Source organism: Stigmatopora nigra, chromosome 9 (assembly GCF_051989575.1).
Source record: "Stigmatopora nigra isolate UIUO_SnigA chromosome 9, RoL_Snig_1.1, whole genome shotgun sequence".
NCBI lineage: Eukaryota > Metazoa > Chordata > Actinopteri > Syngnathiformes > Syngnathidae > Stigmatopora > Stigmatopora nigra.
This window is the reverse complement of record NC_135516.1, coordinates 9153608-9174877: the sequence shown is the minus strand read 5'-3', so window position 1 is coordinate 9174877 and position 21270 is coordinate 9153608. Positions and strand designations below refer to the sequence as shown.

The 21270-nt window shown below is 49.6% G+C and overlaps 3 protein-coding genes across 5 annotated transcripts; 1 reads left to right on the top strand and 2 right to left on the bottom strand.

Moving 5' to 3' along the window:
* Nucleotides 1-350: 350 nt before the first annotated feature.
* Nucleotides 351-8826, bottom strand: smg7 (SMG7 nonsense mediated mRNA decay factor). 3 transcript variants are annotated; one of them, XM_077723925.1, is made up of 23 exons: nt 8453-8826; nt 7895-7926; nt 7347-7464; nt 7126-7258; nt 6615-6789; nt 6486-6557; nt 6264-6414; nt 5815-5950; nt 5607-5748; nt 5324-5492; nt 5179-5249; nt 4975-5035; nt 4784-4903; nt 4292-4691; nt 4063-4207; nt 3605-3912; nt 3233-3499; nt 2512-2661; nt 2344-2418; nt 2086-2236; nt 1840-2010; nt 1318-1469; nt 351-1240 (listed from the first exon to the last, which is right to left on the bottom strand). In XM_077723925.1, the coding sequence occupies exons 1-23, from the start codon at nt 8476-8478 to the stop codon at nt 1127-1129; spliced, it is 3339 nt and encodes a 1112-aa protein (XP_077580051.1). In that variant the 5' UTR covers nt 8479-8826; the 3' UTR covers nt 351-1126. The 3 variants fall into 3 exon arrangements, with proteins under 3 accessions (XP_077580051.1, XP_077580050.1, XP_077580052.1); XM_077723924.1 differs by lacking the exon at nt 8453-8826 and adding an exon at nt 8258-8430; XM_077723926.1 differs by lacking the exons at nt 2512-2661; nt 8453-8826 and adding an exon at nt 8258-8427.
* Nucleotides 8827-9499: 673 nt separating this feature from the next.
* nmnat2 (nicotinamide nucleotide adenylyltransferase 2) lies at nt 9500-13388 on the top strand. The gene is made up of 11 exons (XM_077723945.1): nt 9500-9726; nt 10212-10300; nt 10393-10460; nt 10520-10598; nt 10842-10968; nt 11032-11112; nt 11191-11235; nt 11386-11462; nt 11743-11844; nt 11918-11985; nt 12061-13388. Exons 1-11 carry the CDS (start codon nt 9642-9644, stop codon nt 12161-12163), a joined length of 924 nt encoding a protein of 307 aa, XP_077580071.1. The 5' UTR covers nt 9500-9641; the 3' UTR covers nt 12164-13388.
* Nucleotides 13389-13595: 207 nt separating this feature from the next.
* On the bottom strand, nt 13596-19776 carry lamc2 (laminin, gamma 2). The gene is made up of 20 exons (XM_077723927.1): nt 19639-19776; nt 19294-19369; nt 19095-19210; nt 18898-19029; nt 18433-18622; nt 17693-17805; nt 17251-17631; nt 16931-17152; nt 16702-16841; nt 16470-16626; nt 16188-16393; nt 16035-16114; nt 15824-15961; nt 15610-15754; nt 15399-15548; nt 15223-15337; nt 14822-15018; nt 14571-14720; nt 14394-14493; nt 13596-14316 (listed from the first exon to the last, which is right to left on the bottom strand). Exons 1-20 carry the CDS (start codon nt 19694-19696, stop codon nt 14063-14065), a joined length of 3120 nt encoding a protein of 1039 aa, XP_077580053.1. The 5' UTR covers nt 19697-19776; the 3' UTR covers nt 13596-14062.
* Nucleotides 19777-21270: the final 1494 nt, after the last annotated feature.

Sequence of the window (21270 nt, the reverse complement as noted above, 5' to 3'; positions counted from 1 at the left end):
TGAATTTGCATTTTACCCTGAGAGTCAATGGACTAAAAAGTGGAAATTTTAAGTATTAATTAATTTCAATTGGTATAATGTTGTCAATGGGAGCTATTGAATTAATTGATGTAATGTATACAAAGGACATTAAAGTTGTTAAGAGGATGTTGTTGCTCATTTGGAGCGTTTGTGAATGCTAATAGTTCTACTACGTTACTGTGTGGTCATTACAAAACAGTTAAACTCCAGCGCAGTACTTTTCACTGTTAATGTTAGCTAATGATTAAACAAGAGTGAACCATTATATGGCTGTGCTTGTTGTTCTCTGTGTGTGTGTGTGTGTGTAAGCAGCAGACTTAACTCCAAAGTTAGCATGATTTCCAATTTATTGGCAGCAAGGAGAAAAAAGGAGCAGAAACTTCATCACATGACTAATATAGATTAAAGGTTCATTCGGGCAGGCGGTCGGTCGGCGTTTCCTCTTAACCGCGTGCACCGGGGAGGGCGTGGAACTCCGGCTTGGCCACCACACGCACCCCCCCTCCGCTCGTTTTTCTCCCGACGCCGCCAACGGTTAAAAGTTAAGCGGCCGCCGAGCTTAAAAAGCGCGGCGACGTTAAAAATGTCCCGGTCCGTACGACTTTCCGTCCGTTGGAGAAAGGACGGCGGAAAAGTTAACGCGAGTAATAAGCGAGCGAGCGAGTTTAATACAGCGGTCGTCGGGCTAAAAGACGACCAGATCACTAACGAGACCATTTCGTTCCCTCCCTCCGCCAATTACGCGTCCGTAGAAGAAGTGAGCGCAGAATCGCAGCTCCGGGTGGCCCGGCCTTGGCGGGGGGGCCCCCGTCACCACCCTCCCCCGCGTTGTCGCTAAGAGACGCTTGTCGAAAAGCCCGGGAGGACGTCCGTCGCAGACTAACGTGTTCTGCCTGTGCTTTTGTTGTATGTGTATGCGTGTGTGTGTGTTTGTGTTTTGCCAGGGGCGGTTGTTTTCCGCCGCGGCGGGTATCCGGCCGTTCCCGGGCGCGGGAGGCCTCGGGCTGAGCCTCGTCGGGGGCGTCGTTCCCCCCCCTCCCGCCGGCGTCTGCCGCGCATCAACGGTGGCTGGCGTGGGTTAAATGTTGGCGGCCGCAGCGGCCCATCAGTGCGGTGGGTTGACGCTACCGTGGCCCCGTTGTTGTTTTTGCTTCTGCTGCAACAGGAGCTGCTCCAGCGCCGACGGGCCGGGCTGCATCATGGAGCTCGACCAGATGGACTGCGCGCAAAAAAGCAGGCGTGCGCCCCAAGTGAGCCGGGGGTGCCGTGGCGGCCTGGCCGCTGCGCCTGGCTTACCTTGAAGCTGTCCAGCAGCACGCTGGAGGACGACTCTTCCATAGGAGACTCCTGATTGGTCCAGGAGCTGCCGCCGGGCTGGGGTTGGTGCCAGCCGGCGTCCGAGACGGCGGCCGGCAGGTAGTCCAAGCCCAGGCCGCTGCTCACGGCGCCTGAGACGACACAAAAAGTTAAGGTTGAAATCAAATACATTTGATTGGATTGAATTGTACTTTAACTTACTAAATAAATTGGTTCCATAACTTTTTGCGTAACTTGAAAATTTTGTAAGTAGAGGTGTACTTTATACACAAATGATGTTTTTTGTACCTAGAGGCAGGCATTTGAGAGTAGAGGTATGAGACTGAATGTGCTCTTAGCATGAGAGATAGGATAGTGGAAACACCCAATGGACAGGAATTGAACATTCTATCTATTTGGGGGGAATCCTTTGTTTACAAAGTGGCGGCCCAGGTATTCAATGAATGAATGTAATAGGGTAGGCTATAGTGGCAAAACATCAACTAACTAGCAAAAGAGCACCTGTTTTTTCGGTCTTCCAGCGGTCCACCGGTCTGCGCTCGCGACTATCCGGCGTGCCGATGGGCCCGAAGTTGGAGAAGGGAGCGCTGGCGTGATTGTGCGTGGGCGGCGAGGACGGCAGGCTGCTCGGGTTGGACGAGTGAGGCGACTGGCTGGCCGGCGTGGAGTGATCTGCTTGACGGCAAAGCGGGCGATGAATGGCCCGCCGGTGGTGCCGACATCCGTGGACCTCCGAACGACACTCACCTGAGCTGGCGGGCAGCGAGGGCGACCACGGCGTCCACTCGAACAGGGAGTACAAGGAGGTCTCCTGGTGCATGACGGGAGCGTCCGACTTGGAGGCGGACGACAGGTTCTTGCCGTACGCCTGACTAAAAATGCTGTTCTGGTTGTACTCCTGCACAGACAAAAAAATTATCTTTTTTGTATTTTTGTTTCAATTTTAAAATGGCAAACAATAAATATTCTATTCCACGCGGCGGTGGTGACGGATCCGGAGCTAACCTGCACGGGGAGTAGCGAAGCCGATTGGCCGAGCGCCTCGGGAATGCCGTCGGGTTGTCTGCTGGGATTGGGTAGCTGGAAGGGGGAGATAAAAAAGCAAAAAAAAAAAAAAAGGTGAAGCACGACGGTGAGGAGCGCCGGCGGCAACGGGAAAGAGAGACGACATACAAACATGTTGGGTCCGGGAAGCGAGCTAAGAGGAGCGGACAGAACCCGGAAGAAATCGGGAGGCTTAGAAAAGAGCAGCTCGTCCTCTTCCTCCAGTTCGGCCAGAGATTTTAACAGGTCGGGAGGAAGGAGAGGCGAGCTTTTGGGCTCCTGAACAGCAGGAGGGGAGGAAAGATGGAAGAAGAGAAAGAAAAAAAAGGAGGCAAGAAAGAAGGAAAGAGGGAAAGAGGAGAAGGGAAACAAAGCGGGACAAAAAGTGGGATCCAGGGCACAAAACAGCGCCAAGCTAACAAAGTCAAAGCAAGAAGTTAGCCAGGTCCCGAGTTGAAAAGCGCCGTTGTTGTTTTTGTTCATCGCTCCTTTGCGCTCACGTGACGTACACATTGACAAAAAAGGCAATTTAACATTCAACTTTTCCCCACACTTCCCAATATTTTAGCTTGTTTGCGATGCTAACTTTAGCATGTTAGCTTACATGCATCACTGGTTTTGCAGTCTAAAATGTCTGTTTCTATATATGAATAAGATTGTGCATCTAATTCATGTTCATTGGCTGCCACATGGATTAGACATCCACTCGTCAGACATGGTTGGATGTGTCATTGTCGTCAAAAAAAAAAAAACATACACACCGCAGTATAATAAAATGGCCAATATATACTGTGGTGATTTTTCCAAGAAAGCTTGTTTGTAGTAAGTGATATTAAGACTTTTTGCTCACCTCAAATGGCATTCCCCTGAGCCCGGCGGGGTCCTGCTCCCCGGGCAGCGGAGCCCTTTTCATTCGCTCGTCCGCCATGCGGAAGTTGGGGTCCCAGTAGGCCGGGAACTTCATCTTCTTGTCCATCTGCTGCTCGTACGCTTTGTGGGCGTCCTGAGGCGACATGTAGAAGCTCTGCGGCTTGAGCGACATCTGAAGCGAGGCCGGAAGCTTCTGCAGCGCCGCTGCCTGATTTGGACTCCACAGCTGAGGATCCTGCAGGAAAGCCTAGAAAAGAAACAGGCCTCAGATCACTCCTTGTATCCAATCAAGATGCATATTGGGTAAAAAAGATTCAACCTCAAAAATGGCAAATAAACCAACTCGACAGACCTGCTGCAAGTGGGGCGGACTCTTGGCCACGGCCACCTGCTGAACGGGCTTGCCGGGCGACGTCACCTGCAGCTGACTAGACGGCGGCGGCGGGCCCGGAGCCGAGGAACCGGGTCCCGAGGGCCTCTGCTGACTGTACGGGATGTGGGACGGCTTCCCCCCGCCGGCCACCTGCGAGCCGGCCGCCGCCGCCGCCTGCAGGAAGGGCGCCGCCACCGAAACGCTGGCCGAGAAGGCGAAGCCCGGGTTCACCTGCAGGCCCGGGAACGCCACCGGGGGAGGGATGACGAAAGCCGACGGGGGGAAGCCTGGGAGGGGGAGTACAAACAAACCAGACGTCAAGCCAAGCATTCTTTGGAAATATGACCTGATCCTCCTATACGATGGAAAGGGCCAATGTCATTTTTTTTTCCATTGCGAGTTGAGATGTGGTATGGTCCCGCCCCCGGATTCCGTACCAGGACGACTTGGCAGCGGAGGAAAGGCGCCGGGATGGTGAATTGGGATAAACTGGGAAGAGCAGGCGGGCGCTTGAGTGGGAGTGGCCGGAGCCTTCTTGGCTTCGGACACCGGCGTCTTCCTCATTTCGCTTTGACTTTTCACCTGGGCAAATAAACACCAAAAGGGGGAGGGTGACCACAAGAAGACAAAAACACCACCACACCAATGGTGGTCACGTCAACGGACCTGCTTGCCGGCGTCGGGAACTTTCTCCTGAACGGCTTTCTTGGTTTCGCACTTGCGCTTTCCGTCTCTCTTGGGCTCAATTTTGAGCGCCATGCCGTTGTTGCCTTTGGCAAAGTCGCGTCGCTCCTTCATGCCGTCCTTGGGGGGAGCGGCGCGGACGGGCTCCCGGGGTTTGATGTTTTCCTTGAAGGTGACCACGGGCCGCTCGGCGCCGTCCGGCCAGGAGCCCGGGGGCTTTCCGGCCGACAGCACCGACTTGAGGCCGGCCGCCGCCTGCTCGCCGTTGGACGCCTCCTGCAGCACGCAGGGATCCGTCTCCTCCGGCTCTTCGATGGCCCGCTCGGGAATGTCGCTGAGGAAGAGGAGCAGGCCGTCCTCGCCCGAGCGACACTGGATGAGCCTGCGGGAGGGACGGAGGCCGGCCGGCTCGGGCGTCAGGTGGGGAGGCGTCGCGGCCACACCAAGGGGGGACGGGGGATCAACGAGCCTCACCCCGGCTGGTTGTCGGCGATCCACTTTCCCAGCGCCACCAACCTCTGGTGACGCGTGCGCAGCAGAAGCGCATCGCGGTCCACCGGGACGCCCCGGTGACCTTTGGTGAAGTCCACGGACCTGAAATAGCCAAATGGTCGGTCGGTGAGGCGATGGCGGGCGAGGGCGTACGATGACGGGCGAGGGCTGACCTGAGAGCCGGGCGGAGAGCGAGGAAGCCTTGAAGCTCAAACTCTTCCGGCAGCGGCGTGGCTAAACGACAAAAGTCAGCCGTTGTGAATTGGACGTTTCAAAGACTCGAGTGGAATATTCTCAACGACCTCCCACAAAAGAGGAAGCAATTTGTCATTAATGGGGAGTTGTCGTTTAAAAAAAACAAACAAACAAGTGGGTACCTGAGGACGAGGACACGTGCTGCTCTTTGGGCTGGAAGCTATTGAGGATAGACACCAGCCACGGCCAGACGCTGAGGGACAGTAAGACGTGAGCGGCGGACAACGGAAGGCCACCCGCTGGGTATGCATGCACCAGATGACTCACTGCTGCCTCTGATCCACGGCGGCCTCGCGGAAAACACCGGGCTTCAAACGCATCCAGTCCAGAGAGACTTTGATGGCCGGCAGGGGACACTCGCCCGCCGCGTCTTCCTCTTCTTCGCCGCAGTTCTTGTTGAGTAGGACCCGGCTGCACATGAGCCCCAGGAAGGACACTGAAGAGAAAATAGTTCCGGACAAAACAGTTATTTAAGATCCTTCTAGGATGGAGTAAAAACTGTAATATGACGCCACCCCCTTAATAGCCAATGAGAATCCCCCCCTCTTACTAAAAAGTCCGAGGAGCTGGAACCAGCTGACGGCTCGCTGTCCGTCAGACGGCGTCTCGCGCAGGTGGTGCAGCTCAAACAGGTTGATGACGGTGATGTGCACCAGCTGCTGAGAGCTGAAGGCCTTCTGCAGGATCAGCCTCTGTGCAAGAGCGCGCGCGTACGTGCGTGCGTCAGCCGGGTCCACGTGGGAGGAGGCGGGGCCTACCTGAAATTGCTCCTCCAGACGTTCCCTGAGAGCGTCCAATTGCTCCATGCTTTTGCTCAGGTAAACGTGGCCGTGGAACTTGATGAAAGCCTTGATGAAGTCCGACACGCTCCACTTGCCTCTGGTCTCCTCGCGGCTAAGCAACGACAAAAAAGCAGGTGGTCACAAAATGGACTTTGATGTCAGATTAATCATCTTCCCGCTGGGAATTGAAAGGAATTCATCACTAGTAGACGTCCGATTGACTTTTGCTTCATTCCCTGTCAATGGCAGCCAATGAATTTATGCCTTTATTTTAGAAACTCAGAATATAAAAAAATATTACCAAAATAAATATTTTAATGAATTTTTAATACTTATTTTAACCGAAATCATGTGCAAGTTACCAAAAAACTAAGAAATAGATTTGAAGTAAGGGATTGGAATATGTAACCAACAGCAACGCTTACCTCTCCAGCGCCTTGGACAGCGCCTTCTGCAGGTTGGTGGATGCAGCGGGGAAGGGGAACTTGACGGCAATGCTACGGCAGTAGTAGAAGATGGTGGTCAGGTGGTCTCCTTTGGAGGACGCCAGGATGGCCAGCTGGTTGTACGGCTGACCTGAAAGACGCCGAGATTTGGCACACTTTGCCACCCGACTCCCAAACGCGTGTCGGCCTCCCCAAACTCACCGTTGGACGGGACCAGCTGGGCGGCGTGCCGGTAGTAGGACTCGGCCTGGCTGGTCTGGTTGCGGTAGCGTGCTGTAAGCAATGAGACGGGGTCAGAAGGGGCGGGGCTTACGGCCGGCTCTTCCTCACCGATGTCGCCGAGGTGCACCAGGCAGTGCTGGCAGATGTACGAGCACGAGCTGGGCTGCGGCGTCACGATGGCGCCGTCGCCGCCGTTCTGTCTATTGCCGATGACGCCCAGTCGTGAAGACTTGACGCGACAGGGCAAGTCCACGTTGAAGACGCTGCACAGCTCCTGCAACAGCTGCGGGCGGGCAGACGGGGGTCACGTGAAGCGCCATTGCATGTGATACCATAGGGGTGTCTAACTCAAGGCCCGGGGGCCAAGTGGGGCCTGCCACATCATTTCGTTGGGCCCGGAAAAATGAAATCATGTACGTTGTATGTTGCTACAACTACATATTTATTTGTTATGTAAAGACATTTTAATTAAAAATATACATAAAAAAATATGTACAAAGAAAAGGCGGTGTTCATTGGTCAGGACACATAACAGACTCAACATAATTACAAAGTATGTGTTTGACATCCCAGAATTGGACAGCTAGCCATCATCCATTATTTAGGTCTGGCAGCTCACCTGGGTGTAAAAGCCGCTGGCCGCCTCCAGGAACAAGGACAGGTTAGCTTGCACCTCACTGCGGTTGGGGTTGGCCCGGTTCTTGGCCTGGCTCTGTAAGGTTGTGATCTGATTCTTGAAGGCGTGGTTCCACCTGGAAAGACAAAGGCACGCACGGCGGTGACGCAACTCGGACGTAGACACTCGGTCGGGGAGGCGTGCCAGGGCGGGGCGGAGCTTACAGATCCTGCTCCACCTTCTTGTCCAGGGCGTACTCCAGATCAGTGACCAGCATCTTCTGGTACAAGTCTTGCAGGGCCTGGCGGGACGTCCACGCCTCGGCCGGCGCCAGCTTGGAATCTGCGCCACCCACGCAAAGGCTTCAGTGTTAGTCTCTTATCTGCTTAGTCCATCCAAAATGATCAACCAGCTATACTCAGAATTTCAAATACATGATTTTCTTCAATCAAGTTCTGATACCTTATTTACACATTGGAGTATGATTTTGTTTCAAAACGATATTCCGACCACATTTACATCATTTTGTATTCTTTCATCACCTACAAATATGTGGTTATTACATTCCTTATATATTTTTTTTAAATCACACATCTGGTGCCGGTCACTTGATTGGTGTTTGAACGGATGCAAATCGCGAGAAATTGCATTCATTCCGTTGTCATGGTAACAGAACCCAAGCCAAAACGCAACTTTTCTAGCGCCTGTCCTTAAAGTCACTTGAAAATGAAGGTCAAATGCTATCTCGGACGAGGTAGAGATGCTCGCTCACCTGTCATGTCCGCCTTCAGGGCCTCTGCCTGTCTGCTCGCCAACACAAGAGAAAAGAACAGGTTAGAGACAACGCACGTCATCGGCTGGTGACGTCAGCTGCCGCACGTCATCATCAAGCTCAAAAAGCGTCTGGCGGCGTCCGAATTGGCTCGAGTCGCCGCAATAGTACCACGATCGCGGTAGCAATGCACACGCGTGACGTCACACAACCGCGTACCACAACGCACGAGTTAGCAACATGCTAAAGCTACGTAACTGCAATGGACCAGTGAAAACTGACAGGGGAGAAAGAGAAGGGCTTGAAAATGAAAATACAAAAGCAAACTTTCAAATTGAGGTGTAGGTGAAGTTGAAGGCGTACTTTAACGATGCCATTGTAGGCACATAGCTGGCCAGTTTGATGATGACAGGCGGCATCGAATGTGTTGTTGACGAACGAAGCTGGCTAGCCGCGCTCGTTTTATCCCAAGCACGCCACGAAAACTACAGCAAGCCGAGCTTCAAATGTCGCTTTATGACGCCCGTCATGTCGTGTCCGGTGGCTTGCGCAACCTACCGTAAAAAGTGCGCACAGAGGCTCATATTGACGGCTCGCCCGCTTTCAAGCCACGACGAGCTCACGGGCTAACGCTGCTAACGCCGCCATATTGTTGCTTCCTGTCGGCCGGTCTGGCATCTTCGGCATATTTCGGAAGCAACTCGGCACACTTCGGTGTATTCGGAAATATCCAACACAAAGGCATTAAATAACGAGCGTATGTTACATTGAGCGACTCCTGGTTGATACTCTGATCCTTCAGCGTCACTTGCGTAGAATGCACGTCAAACTATGCCCCTTATTTAAGAGGAATGTAGCCTTTCATGTCGAAGGGTAGGGAGAGATGTTCGGTACGTTTCGGAAAGATTCGGCTCAATGCCTGCGTGAAAGCAAGGTGACTGTGTGGGTGGGCACTGAAAAGTCAGGTCAGTTGATCAGTGACAAGGCACACATTAAACTGTATAACAAAAACGTACTAGAATATACATAAAAAAACGTTTTTTTTAATTCCCAAATTCCCAAGTTTCCAGAAATTCGTCAATTTTTAATAGTGACTCCTTTTAAACAGATAACCTGCACATTTTCAACGCTTTTTGCTAATTAGCTGCCATTGACAGTGGTGGACGTCCAATACACATTGACTGAGTGTCAGGCAGTGATGAAATTAATGAGTTAATTTGTGATTAAATGCAAATTAGTAGTCCCATTTTATATGACAGTTAATTTGCAATTAATCATAAAAGTATGGACGAGCCAGTCCTCACAGTTTAAAGGATTTGGACATCTGTCGTCAATTTTACACATACAAAACAGCATATATCCTTTTCATTTCTGTTTTTAAACATCTTAAAAATAAACCTACAATTATGTTCATTATGATGCTCTTAATTTGATTAAAAACGTTTTCTTTTTTTAAACATGTCCAACTTTATTGTACGTCCAATTCATTTTGATTAGAATACTACCTACCATCCAGTTGCGTTTTGTGTTCTAATTCGAATGGGGGGCAAAAAAGCCAAACCAAAACAAATGGGGACACCTCCCGATCACGTGACCAGCATGCCCCCGTTTGAAGTGGTGACGCCATTTCCTCCAGCATCCATCCTGCCGCAGACTCGGCGATCGCCTCTCACCGAATCCTCCCTTCGCTTCTCCAGGCACTCCCAGCTTCGAGCATCGCCGAACCGGAACCGGCCATCGAGGAACCATGCCAGAAACCAGCAAAAGTCACGTGATCCTGCTGTCGTGCGGTAGCTTCAATCCCATCACCAAGGGACACATTCATATGTTCGGTGAGGCTGTGACGTCATTGCTTCGTTTTGGTTCGGCCGCGATCAAATCGGCGCTGTCCGGTGCTGAAAGAATGAACGAAGCTTCTGGAAGCCGAAACGTCCGTGGCAAGCTTGCGTCTTTGAACGCGTCATCGTCGCTGTCAAGGCTGCGCGGCCCTCAACAACAACATGGGCGCAACATCGAAATCGCCTTTAATTTAATACATTCATTCATTTTCCGTAGCGTTTATTCCATAAAGGGTCGCGTTTTTTTCTAGTCACACTTGAATTATAAGCAAGAATCATTGACTGCGAAAGACGTCTATTGCCGTCACTGGCATCAAACGCGAATTTGGAACGAAATACCAAAAGTGACCTCAAAAACTAGTGAGTTGCCCAGTAAATTATATAGAACACCGCCAGGGGCGCTATTGTCCGTGTTCAACACAACAAAGTGATTTTTTTTTTGCTCGTATATCCCAATTATTTTTTTTGTGTCTGTGCAGAAAAAGCCAGGGATTTCCTGAACAAAACAGGACGCTTCATCGTGATCGGCGGGATCATTTCACCGGTGCACGACTCGTACGGGAAAGCCGTGAGTTCAATCCCGTCTTTTAACTCATTCACTGCCATTGAAAAAAGCCTCTAGTTATCATTTCGTTTGCCCCCGATTGCTGCCTCCCGTAGGGTCTGGTGTCCAGCAGACACCGTCTGACCATGTGCCAGTTGGCCGTGCAGTCGTCCGATTGGATCAGGTGAGTCACGTGACACGCCCCGTGGCCCGCCCGCTCTAAAGCCTGGGCCGTGGACGCAGGGTGGACCCCTGGGAGTGTTACCAGGACACCTGGCAGACCACCTGCAGCGTCCTGGAGCACCACCGAGACCTCATGAAGGTAGGTGGAGCTTAAAAGCAAGGATGTTCATTGGCCGCCAAACCCTCCATGTCCCAAAGAATTGGACATCTGGAGGTTGTAATTGTCAATATTGACTTAAAGCTGCTCCAGATTCTCTCCCATGAGCACATATTTTATAGTTTTTTAAAATTATATAATTCATCTTTATTTAAAGAAAAATGTAACTGTATTTTTAAAACAATGTCTCAATTATGTTTACTGTTCTGTTTTTTCTTTTCTCAGAGAGTGACAGGCTGCATTTTGTCCAACGTCAACACGCCGTCGTCGACCCCCGTCATCGGCCAGCCGCAGACCCGGGCGCCGCCGGCTTATCAGAACCTCAATAATTTGAACCACAAGGCCACTTCCGGTAAGTACACTAGCTCGCCCCCCCCGACAACGACAATGATGAACGTCAACTTGCACCTGTCAGTCAAACTTTGGGGCAAGCTGAGCGAGAGTTTGGGCAAAGTTTGCTGCATGCGCCCTCACATGGAACGCTTCGCCTTCATCGGTGAGTCAGCGAGCGCGCTTGCCGTCGCCACCGCCGTTCTTCCGCACGTCTCAATGACGGCCGGCTTTCTCGCACTAGATGAAAACGCCAACTTGGGACCGGCCATGACGTACGAGGAGATCGGTGAGCGACGCTCTCGGCGCTTTGTGCGCGCTCCCTCCTGTTTGTTTTGGTCTAGTAAACGTTTACTGGTTTACTGAGGCCGCCTATCTTTCCTTTCCAAAACCCGAATCCCCCCCCCCCCCCTTCAACCCCGCTCGTTGGGGTGTGTAGAGTTGCGCATCTTGCTCTTGTGTGGAAGTGACCTCCTGGAATCCTTCTGCATCCCTGGCCTATGGAAGGACAGTGATGTAAGCATTCCCGCCCCCCTCTCATTCCTCTTTTACCTCGCTCGTCATTTTCGTCTTGTCCTTTTTTTCTTAGTTTGACTGTTGTAGGAATTTGACAAATTAATAGAGTGGTTAATGTTTTTTTGGTCTCTAATTAGTTCATTTGGAAAAAAAAGTTTTCTATCAGTGCCAATTAGTTTATTGATTAAAATGCCTTCTATTATTATGACTGAAAAAGTTAAATGTGACTCTTGTGAAAAATGGAATGGAGCTGTTCATGAACAAAATCTTTGTTTTGCAGATGGGGGTGATCGTGGGCGATTTCGGCATCGTGGTGGTACCTCGTGACGGAGCCGACACCGAGCGCATCATGAAGCAGTCGGCGGTTCTGCGCAAACACCGGGTTGTTCTGCTTTCTTTATTTCTCCTCTGGAGTGTTTTTTCTCTGGCTAACTTCTTATCTTGGTGGCCCCCAGGACAACATTCTGGTGGTGGAGGACGACCGCAGCCATCCCATGACGCAAGTCAGCTCCACCAAGAGCAGGTGAGTGCGTCCGGGCCGGAAAATAAGACGGCGAGGCGTTGACGTGTGGCGCGCCTTGTTGTCGCCCTCCGGCAGGTTGGCGCTGCAGCACGGAGACGGCCACGTGGTGGACTACCTTTGCCAGCCCGTCATCGACTACATCCTGGACACTCAACTCTACATCAATGCCTCAGGATAGATCTACGCTAAGTGTCATTTGCGTTTAATACTGCGTTCAGAGCGCCCGCGTTTTGCCATCGAAATGAGCTTTTTGTGCTGAATTTTGGGCGGTCAAAGTCAACGCAAACAACATCCAATAATTGCAAAATTGGAATTTCAATCATTTTAATATTATGACTTTAATCCCTGGAAAATGACAATGTATGATGTTGTCGTCGTAATATTACAATCTTTACTTTTAGGTCATATTACAGTGTGGGACTTCATTCTAGTTACATTGTGACCTCTTATTTGCACAGAAAAGGATTTGGGAAAAAGAAATCATTTAAAAAGGGCAAAAATGTGGCCGATCTGAACGCAGCATAATAACAACACCCATCCGCACTCCATAATACGACATTTCTTGAAATCCGGAATACAAGTTAGCATGGGGGAGAACAGGGTTGGTTGTTACTGTTAGGACTCGACCAGGACAGTGTTGCTCAATATTACTATTGCTATGATTAAAACGCCACTATTAAAATGTTTCAAATCGATTCGATGTTAAAATTCATCAGCGTTAAATGAATGGATGTCAAAGCCATTTTGACTGGGAGGGCGGGGTGTACAAAAGTATATTGGTCCTTTATAGTCCAATGCATTGGACATCTTGCTAAGTCATTGACAGCCAGTGAGTTGGATGAGTGCTCTCCAAGGATTCAAAAATAATAATTCATGCATGAAAGCATTAAGGTCAACTTCCCAAATTCTGCATAATTGGTTTCTATTTATCTTTTTTAAGTGTACGAAGACAAAGCTTAAGTTTGGATTCCCTTTCTCTGGCTAGCCATGTTCTTACTAGCTGTTAGTTAACTTTTGTGAGCTGCTTATTTAGATTTGTTTCAAATTTTAGTCTGGTACCATTTTTTTCCGCTTGTTTGATGGAGTTGTGCTCAGTGCTGCCACCTGTCGTGTTGTAGTCCAAATTGATATAAAAATTGAAAAGCCAGCCGTTAACATGAGTACTCAAAACAACCGCAAATCTGGTGTAAAGTGTGAACCGTGACATTTTTGATACGTAATAATGGCTACACTTTAGCTTCACTTCCTGGATCTCATCCAATCAGGAGTCGGCAGATTTCCAAACCTGAAAATCCACCAAATCGACAGCCGTTCGAATTGGAAAAATCCAACTGTGACCGATTCATAAAAAAAGTTAGAATTGGTTCTAAGTAAGCAGTTTTAAAAAGCGCCAATTATTTATTCCTACCCCCCCCCCCCCAAAAAAAAAAAAAAAGCAAAACAATATTTTTGTCCTACACACACTGGATTTTGCAGATTTTTGGGACTGCGTATGGTTCTTGTTGTGTAGCATGTCCACAGTTTTTGCTTGTGCTCGTGCATGAAATGAATCAATGAATCCATCGATCTCTTTGTACAATAATGTCATTAAAACACAACAAAAGCCAAAGTGGGACTTTTTTTGTTATTTTAAATTTATGCCATTTATCTCAAATCATGCAAAATGTGCCTATGTACATTTTAATCTAGAAGTTCCATAAATAGTCATATAAAAGGTCATATTTAACTTCCTATTGACGATGATAGACCTCCAATCACCCTCAATATAGTTTAATAGTAAAATATGGCTGACTTTTGCATTAAAGTGGTTCATTTCTAGTCCAAATTGGTTATCACTCAATCCTATAGTTGAAATGGATTGGACATCTAATGCCGTCAATGGCAGCCGAAGAGTTAAATAGAAAAAAACGGCAAATGATTTGGAGTCTCTTATTGTCAATCTTTGCAGACTAAAAAAAAATGTCATTTTTGCAACACTTTGGGTGAGAAACCTGAAGCGGATGCGCATAATTTATATACTGACGGCAGCAGAAGAACCGCAAAAGAAAGCGAGACGGAGCGATTTGCCACTGCTTCTTCAGGCTTGCTCGAGGGGGGGGCTGTTGAAACACCCGGGGGGTATCGTCTTCAAGATGTCCTCCAGATTAGCGATGTCCCACAAGATGGTGTCGATGTCGCCGTTCAGGATGGCCAGCTGGCGGCGTTGCGCCGCCTCGCGTTCCGCCGCGTCCCTGAGGCGAGGCTTCAAGAAAGTCTCAATGTTCCCGCGGGCCTCCGCCATTGAGTCCTCCAGCTCTTGAATGCGGCTCGGATCGAATGTGGACGGTCGGCCTGCGTGGGAGATTCGGCAAGGCGTAAAGGTCGCGTGAAGGCCGTCCGTGGGACCGTCCACAGCAAATGTCACTCACTCATGTTTGCCATCCTGCTGTTGAGGTCTTGCAGCATCTTTTCCGCGGCGTCTCTGGCCCGTCGGGCGTTCTGGAGCGCCCCGGCCGCCGCATCTCCAACCTGCGTGTCCAAAGTGTTGCTTTGATTTATAAATGCTGTCTTTGCTGTAATGTCCCTTGCTCCCTCCGACTTGTCACCTGTGAATTTAAAGCTTCCAGATTCCTAGCATCTTCAAGTTCGTCAGTAACGTCGGCGCCGAGGTCTCCCGCCCTCGCCAGCAGCTCGTTGGCGGCATCGCTCATCTTGCCTACGTCATTTCCCAGAGCCGGAATGGACCTCAATGATCCCTGTTGGAGATATTGTCATTTTTAAGTTGCGTTTATCGTTTTTTCAGCTCCCCACACCTAGGGCCAGCACCCGATGCTATGCTAGGCTAGCAGAGACATACCTCCAGACCGGGGATCAGGCTCTCCAGCCGGTTGATGGACGTCATGGCTCCGTCAGAGTCGGCCGATACGGCGTCCAGCACGGCCTGCGTTTCTGCATTGTTCTTGGCAGCTCGCTGGATGGTGGCGTTGATTGCGGGAAGTCGCTTGATGGCGGCGTCCGCCTTGGCTCGGTTGCTGACAATCTGCTGGTCGAAGCCTGACGGTGGATGGTCAAGACGTACAGATCATAGTATGTATAAGTAGGATTAGACAAAAAAAATAGTAGGCATTTTCTTAGGTTTCGCGCACAAATGTAATGTGCTGGCTGCATTTGGACCAATCCAAAATGGAAGTCTAGCACCATCAATGGCACTGAAACATGAGCACACTCAGCTCAAGAAGAAACCTATATAGCGTTTACCTTGCAAAGTGTCGAGAGCGCCATCCAACTTGTTGGTATTGCTGTTGATTCGCTGTAGCGCCTCTTTAGTGTCGGCGTGGGCGGCGTCCACTCGCCCCGTCAGGGCGTCTATGTCCTGCAGAGATGATATGATGCCTCTTGTTTCCATAATGTTAGAAGCTTTTGCGAATTCCTACCTTCATGGCATTCTTGCCTCGTTCCAGTAGGTCCCGGGCGTCGCCCGTATCGCGCTGTATGTCGTCCCGCAACGCCGTGAAGCCCAACGCATTCCCGTCCGCCGCTTTCCTTAGAAGCTCCAACTTGTCCACCATGGCGTCTGTTTGCTTCTGAAAAAAGCCAATGCCATGCTCTACCACGTGGCTATTTTCCTGTTTTGACTTGACTCACCGTCAAAGGGGGCGGGATCTCTTTGGCCATCTTGCTAATGTCTTCCAGCATGTCGTTAGCCTTCTTGCTCTCTTCCTTGGCCTCGTCGCCCACGGGGACTGCCCGGGTTTCCAAACCCTTAACCCGGGCCGCCATCCCGTCGTACCTGAAGAAATGCGCCGTCCAAATTTCGTCATCAACAAAGAGGACGCCGCCAGGCCGAAAAAAAACTTACGTGCTTTTGACCCCTCCGATGACATCTTTGACGTCGAGTCCCCTGTTGAGTAGATTCTGTACCAGCGCCAGACTTTTCTCGGAGTCGCCCAGAGCCTGGTTGGCGCTGCTTTCCACCGCCGTGGCCTTGGTCTGATGTCTGTGCAATCCAGATTGAACCATTAGAGTTGTCGGAGCAAAACTATGTTTACGGGTGTCGTCAGAACACTGACTTATCTGCGAGGCCTGTTGCCGTCTGAGCCAACGTAGATAAAAGATTTGGAGCGGAGGGCGCATCTCCTGCCGGTAATTCCTGGCAAAAAAAAGACAAAAATCATCCTACATTCAGTCTGTCCTACAGTGCGAACTTCAGTGCAAATTCTTACAGCCGATCGAAGGCCCGTCTTGGCCTTGTCCAGTTTGACTTTCATGTCCGCCAGCAAATCCTGAAGCTGATCCGCTTTTGTCAAGTAGGTCCGCTGCCGCTCTTTGATGTCGCCGGTCGCGTCGGCCATGTTCTGGACCTCCTCTTCTTCGGACAGTCGAGTACGACTGATGGACGCCAGACTGTCCTGCACCTGCTTCTCTAGATCTGTAAGACAACACAAACGAGACATATTGTACATCATTTTTGGAATCGGGTGTTGAAGATGAGAATTGCAACAGACCTGCCAGCTTCTTCATGTCATTCTCCAAGTCCCCCACCAGCGCTTCAGCCACATTCACCACGGCCTCAACGCCAGCATTGTTCCCATTATTGACTCCGCCTCCCAGCTGGGAATTCTGTGCTTCCAACTGTTGAACTTTGGAAGCCATCTCCTCCACCTAAGAGTCACGTGTGATTAACTCGAGTGACCCAAATGACCTTGCCAGATAAAAAGGATCTACGGGAGGTCGAACCTTGACTTTAGCTGCGTCAAAACAGGCGGGACACTCTCGGGACGTCTGACACTTTGGACCCTCGAAGCCCGGTCTGCATCGGCACCGACCGGCGTCGTCGCACTGGCCCGTTTCAGCGCCCTGGCGATCGCAGTCGCATGCTGCGCCCGCCACCGAAACCAAATGCTCGTATTGAGGCGGTTATAAGGCCAGAATGTGTCGGAGTTGCGAGCGGCATCGGGATACTCACGTCTGCAGGCGTCTCCTTGAGTGTGCTGATAAAAGTTGGGGAGACATACTTGACAGCGGCTACCCATTGTGTTGTTGACGCACTTGAGGCATTCGCCGCTAACGCGATCGCAGCTTCCCGCCACCCGGACGTCAATGTGGCCGTTGCACTGGCAGGGGCGACAAGGCTGCCACCCTCCGGCACCGCCGTAGAAACCTTCTTGACACTGGTCGCAGCGAAGGCCTGAGAACACGCAACATGGTCATTTTCTGGAGATTTGGTGGCATTTGGGCTCACTTCCATTTGTCCTTGGCAGATGAGAGATCATCTTTGTGTCCCACCTGTGGTTCCGATTGGACAGGTGTGACACTGCGGCCGGGCCAAGCCGGGAGCCAGCGAGCAGGACACTCCGTCGGGACAGGGACATGGCACGCAGGATCGGCTCCAAAAGTCCCAATAGAAGCCGCCCGAGCACGTCTGCGTCTCATCGGCGGGATAGCAGTCACCCGTCTTTGGGTCACAGTCGCCACCCCCACAGGCACAGGGCTCGCATGGGCTAAACGCTCCCTGGGCCGCCGTCCGTCTTTTGTGACCGGCTGAGCATTGTTGGCAAAAGTCGCCCTGGTACCCCGGCGGACAAACACAGGTCCGCACCCAGTGGGCCGGGGCACCGTCCCCACGCTGCGCCGACACCAGTTTGACGTTGTCCAGGTAACCCCGGCCTAAAGAGGAGACACGGTCAATGGGTAACGCGTGGTCCGGGGTCCGACGGTAGGCACTTGCCGCTGTCTCCAAAGGTGGCTCGGATCTTGATGGCGCTCAGGTTCTGGAGGAGCGTCTGGAACTGGAACGGGGTGAGGTGAGGGCGCCACCCACTGCTTGGTTGTTCATCCAGTCTGATGCCATGAGAAACCAAAACACAACTTATTACATACATTAGCATATTATTGACTATCATAACAAAGCATAGCAATAGCATGACATAGGATTAGCATAGCATATTATTGAGTATCATAACATACACCATGTCAGAGAAAAATCCGGAAGTTAAAACAGCACATATTGGCATTTTTTTTTCCAAAACTGAACCCCCCTCACAAAAATACCCAAAAAAAGGATATTTTCAGTTTTAGTCATTATATGTCAGTCAAAGGCTGTCATTGATGGATAATTAAGCTTGGGAGTGGTAAATAATGAGTTAAAAAAGAAGTGACGCCAAAATGCCCCAAAATGGAGTGACACATCGGTAGGAAGACATTGAACGAAAGGAGAAAAAAACCTGGTGAAAATAGAAAAAATGCAAAAAAGACACACAACAGTCTAGTGTCATAAATAGCATCCAATGAGTGAGGATTGCACATAAGACTTAAAAGCCGCCAGAGTTGGAGAATGCCGCCAGTCATAACCTAACCACGTGAGCGCCACGGATTCCTGGTTTGTTTCTACTTGCTGGGAATGTTCTCGCTTTTGCCCAACAGGTTCCTGCGGCAACTAGAACCAGACTGAGTAGGCAGAGTTCTGACCTGAATGTGTAGTTGATCTTCTGTCCGCAAGGAACGATAGAACGCAAGTCGCCCAGCGAGGCCGCCACCCGATGACCGGAACCTTCCAGAATGACGTCGCTGACGGACGGGTGTCGCACCCCCCGGTCCAGACGCAACGAGAAGGAAAAGTTTTGCCCGTAACTCAGCAACTTGTTGCCCAGGAAGGAATCTGTGGGAGACGTCAATTTAAAGCCAGCTGGAGAACGGGTACCTTACGATGGAGTATTATGGCCAAATGTAGAAAGAATAAAATAAGACGAAGATTAAAGTCGTATTAGTACAAATATAATATATCTTACTTTACCTGGTAGTATTAGTACAAATGCTTTAATTGATTAAGATTTCCAAAATTGAAAGCAATTCTAAGATACACCTTGCTCTTTTGTTGCGTTTGGCTTAATACTCGGGGTTGGGCTGAGTATGGAGAATTGGGTTTGTTCCTACCTGGCGCGTACAGGTAAATTGGCAGACTGTTACTGGAGATCACTTCCATATCAGTGTACTTCGGAGACCAACGGGAATGGACATCAACGGGGGTGAGGCCACGAGAAGTTGCCGCCTTCCATCCGTCCTTCCCTGCGGAAAAAATATGCCCATTAACCTCTGTTCCTGTTAAGAAAAGCCAAGCAAATGGCAGCTACCATGGTCAAAGGTGGACCAAATATTCTGGACGCCGTACGTCGACTGAGGGGAACACTGGTCGCTGTGACCGTAACAGAAACATAACGCAGCTCCAGGAGCCTGTCGGCGAGTACGCCTGCAAAGAAGCAGATGAACAAAAGTCTGCCAAGTGAACAACTGTTGGTTTTCTATGCGAAAAAAAACTCCTTTGATTCTGACCTGGAGCAACCTTGAGGGCAAAGGTCACACTTTTTTCCTGTGACTCCCGTTTTGTCACATTCGCTGCTCGCTAAGCCTGAAAGAAGACAAGAGCACATTCACTTTTATAGTACAAAACTATGAACACTACAGTCAGTATGTATGTCCTTCAAGTGGCCATAATGTGAACCCAACGGTGAGTTCAAGAATGCGTGTTTTTGTGAATGCTAGCAGTTCAAAACGCACCCAAGCCTGGTACGCAAGACCTATACGAGGTCACGTGAGCCAAGAACACAATTCCGAGCAAATATAATTCAAAAGTCAAAGGTCGTGGTGACAGTGAGAGGGGAAACAAAAATCACTTACTGTCAGTTGCCGTTACGACACTGAGCGCCAAGAAAAAGGCACAGATTGAAATCCTCATGTCGAAGTCTTCGCGACGTGCCGTCTAATCTAAATTCTCACACGCTCTGCTTTTAAAACGTATGTACGTGTGTGTCGGTGACACGTTGGGACACGCCGACCCGACTGACACACGCACCGTAAACAGACGCCTGCGCTGGCATGAGTACGCTGGGCGTTGTTCTGGATTTTACAATGCACCATTTTCAACTCACTGATATGTCTGCACTAATAACACCAGAACGAAAACACAAATACACCAGAGTTTTTATGGAGAAATCTATTTCATAAAATCCAACCCCAAAAACAGCCGTTTAATGGTGCATTGGCTCACTAGCCTGACTTGGAGAGGGTTTGATTCCCGGTGGTGGTGGTGTATGATTGTGAGTGCAAATGGTTGTTTGTCTCTTTGTGGGGCCGATGGCAGACTGGCGACCACTCTGGGGTGTTGTCTTCATTTCTCCGGGAGTCAGCTGGGATAGGCTCCGGCAATCTTTTAACCTGAAGATGAATGAATGAACCCTAAGAACTACCATTTTGATGTAAATGTGCAATACATTTGAGTGAATGACCATTTTTTGGAAGGCCATTCATAGAGAATCCCAAACAACACATTTGGAATCTCCAATCAGTAAAAATGAATTGCACCTGTGGTGCTGTCAATGGGAGCCATTGAGTTAAATGAGTGCTGTAGAAAGTAAATCGCATTACTAGTCACTACTTGCCCAAACGTAATAGCAAATGTGATAGACGACACAAACACAAGTTCCTTGGACAGGAAATGACACACTAACAACACAAATGGTGCTCACCAGCTTGACACACTGTTACTCACAGGTATACACACCTTTATAGACACACAGACACTTACTCATGCCTATGCGCAGGTACGTACAAATTCCTTTTTTTCTCAACAACATACCCACACCCAACCTGATTACCATGGTAACGCACCTCCCTGATCATCTCAACTTGCACATAAGCTCGTTGGGTCCCTGATGGACTGGAAAGATATATATTTGTCGCCACTTACCGTGTAAGAGCTGCAAGTACAGGCACTACTACTGGACTGCAGCGTTTGTTCTTTTCTGCAGGGGACGCTACGTCACTGTGATAAATGATTTATCATTTTTTTTAGCTTCAGGCCACATATTTTATGAAAACACTCATAAGCACATGAGTGGAAGAATATTAAGTCTACAATTCATTAACTATTGTTACTAACATTTTGATATTCTTGTGAAACTATTTTTTGTAGTTGTTTTCTTTGACATACAACTTTTAATACATGTTTTTCTCCTATTTGAGCTGTAACGTGTTTGCCGTTTTATCGTTTAACATTTGATGGACGAATGAGGACTTTGTTTACCCTTACATTGGCTGCCATTGTCTGCACAATCCTCCAATTTAGAGTGCTGTTTTCAATACTAAATTATTGCATACACTGTGAAATAGATGTTATTATGAATTAGCCAGACGCTGCTTAACTCATTTAAACAACTGAATAGACTACTTGCCGACTGCTTTATTCAAACGAAATGGGATGAGAACTGTGTTTTGTGCTTGTGTATTTTACAAAGAAAATTGGTTGTGGCC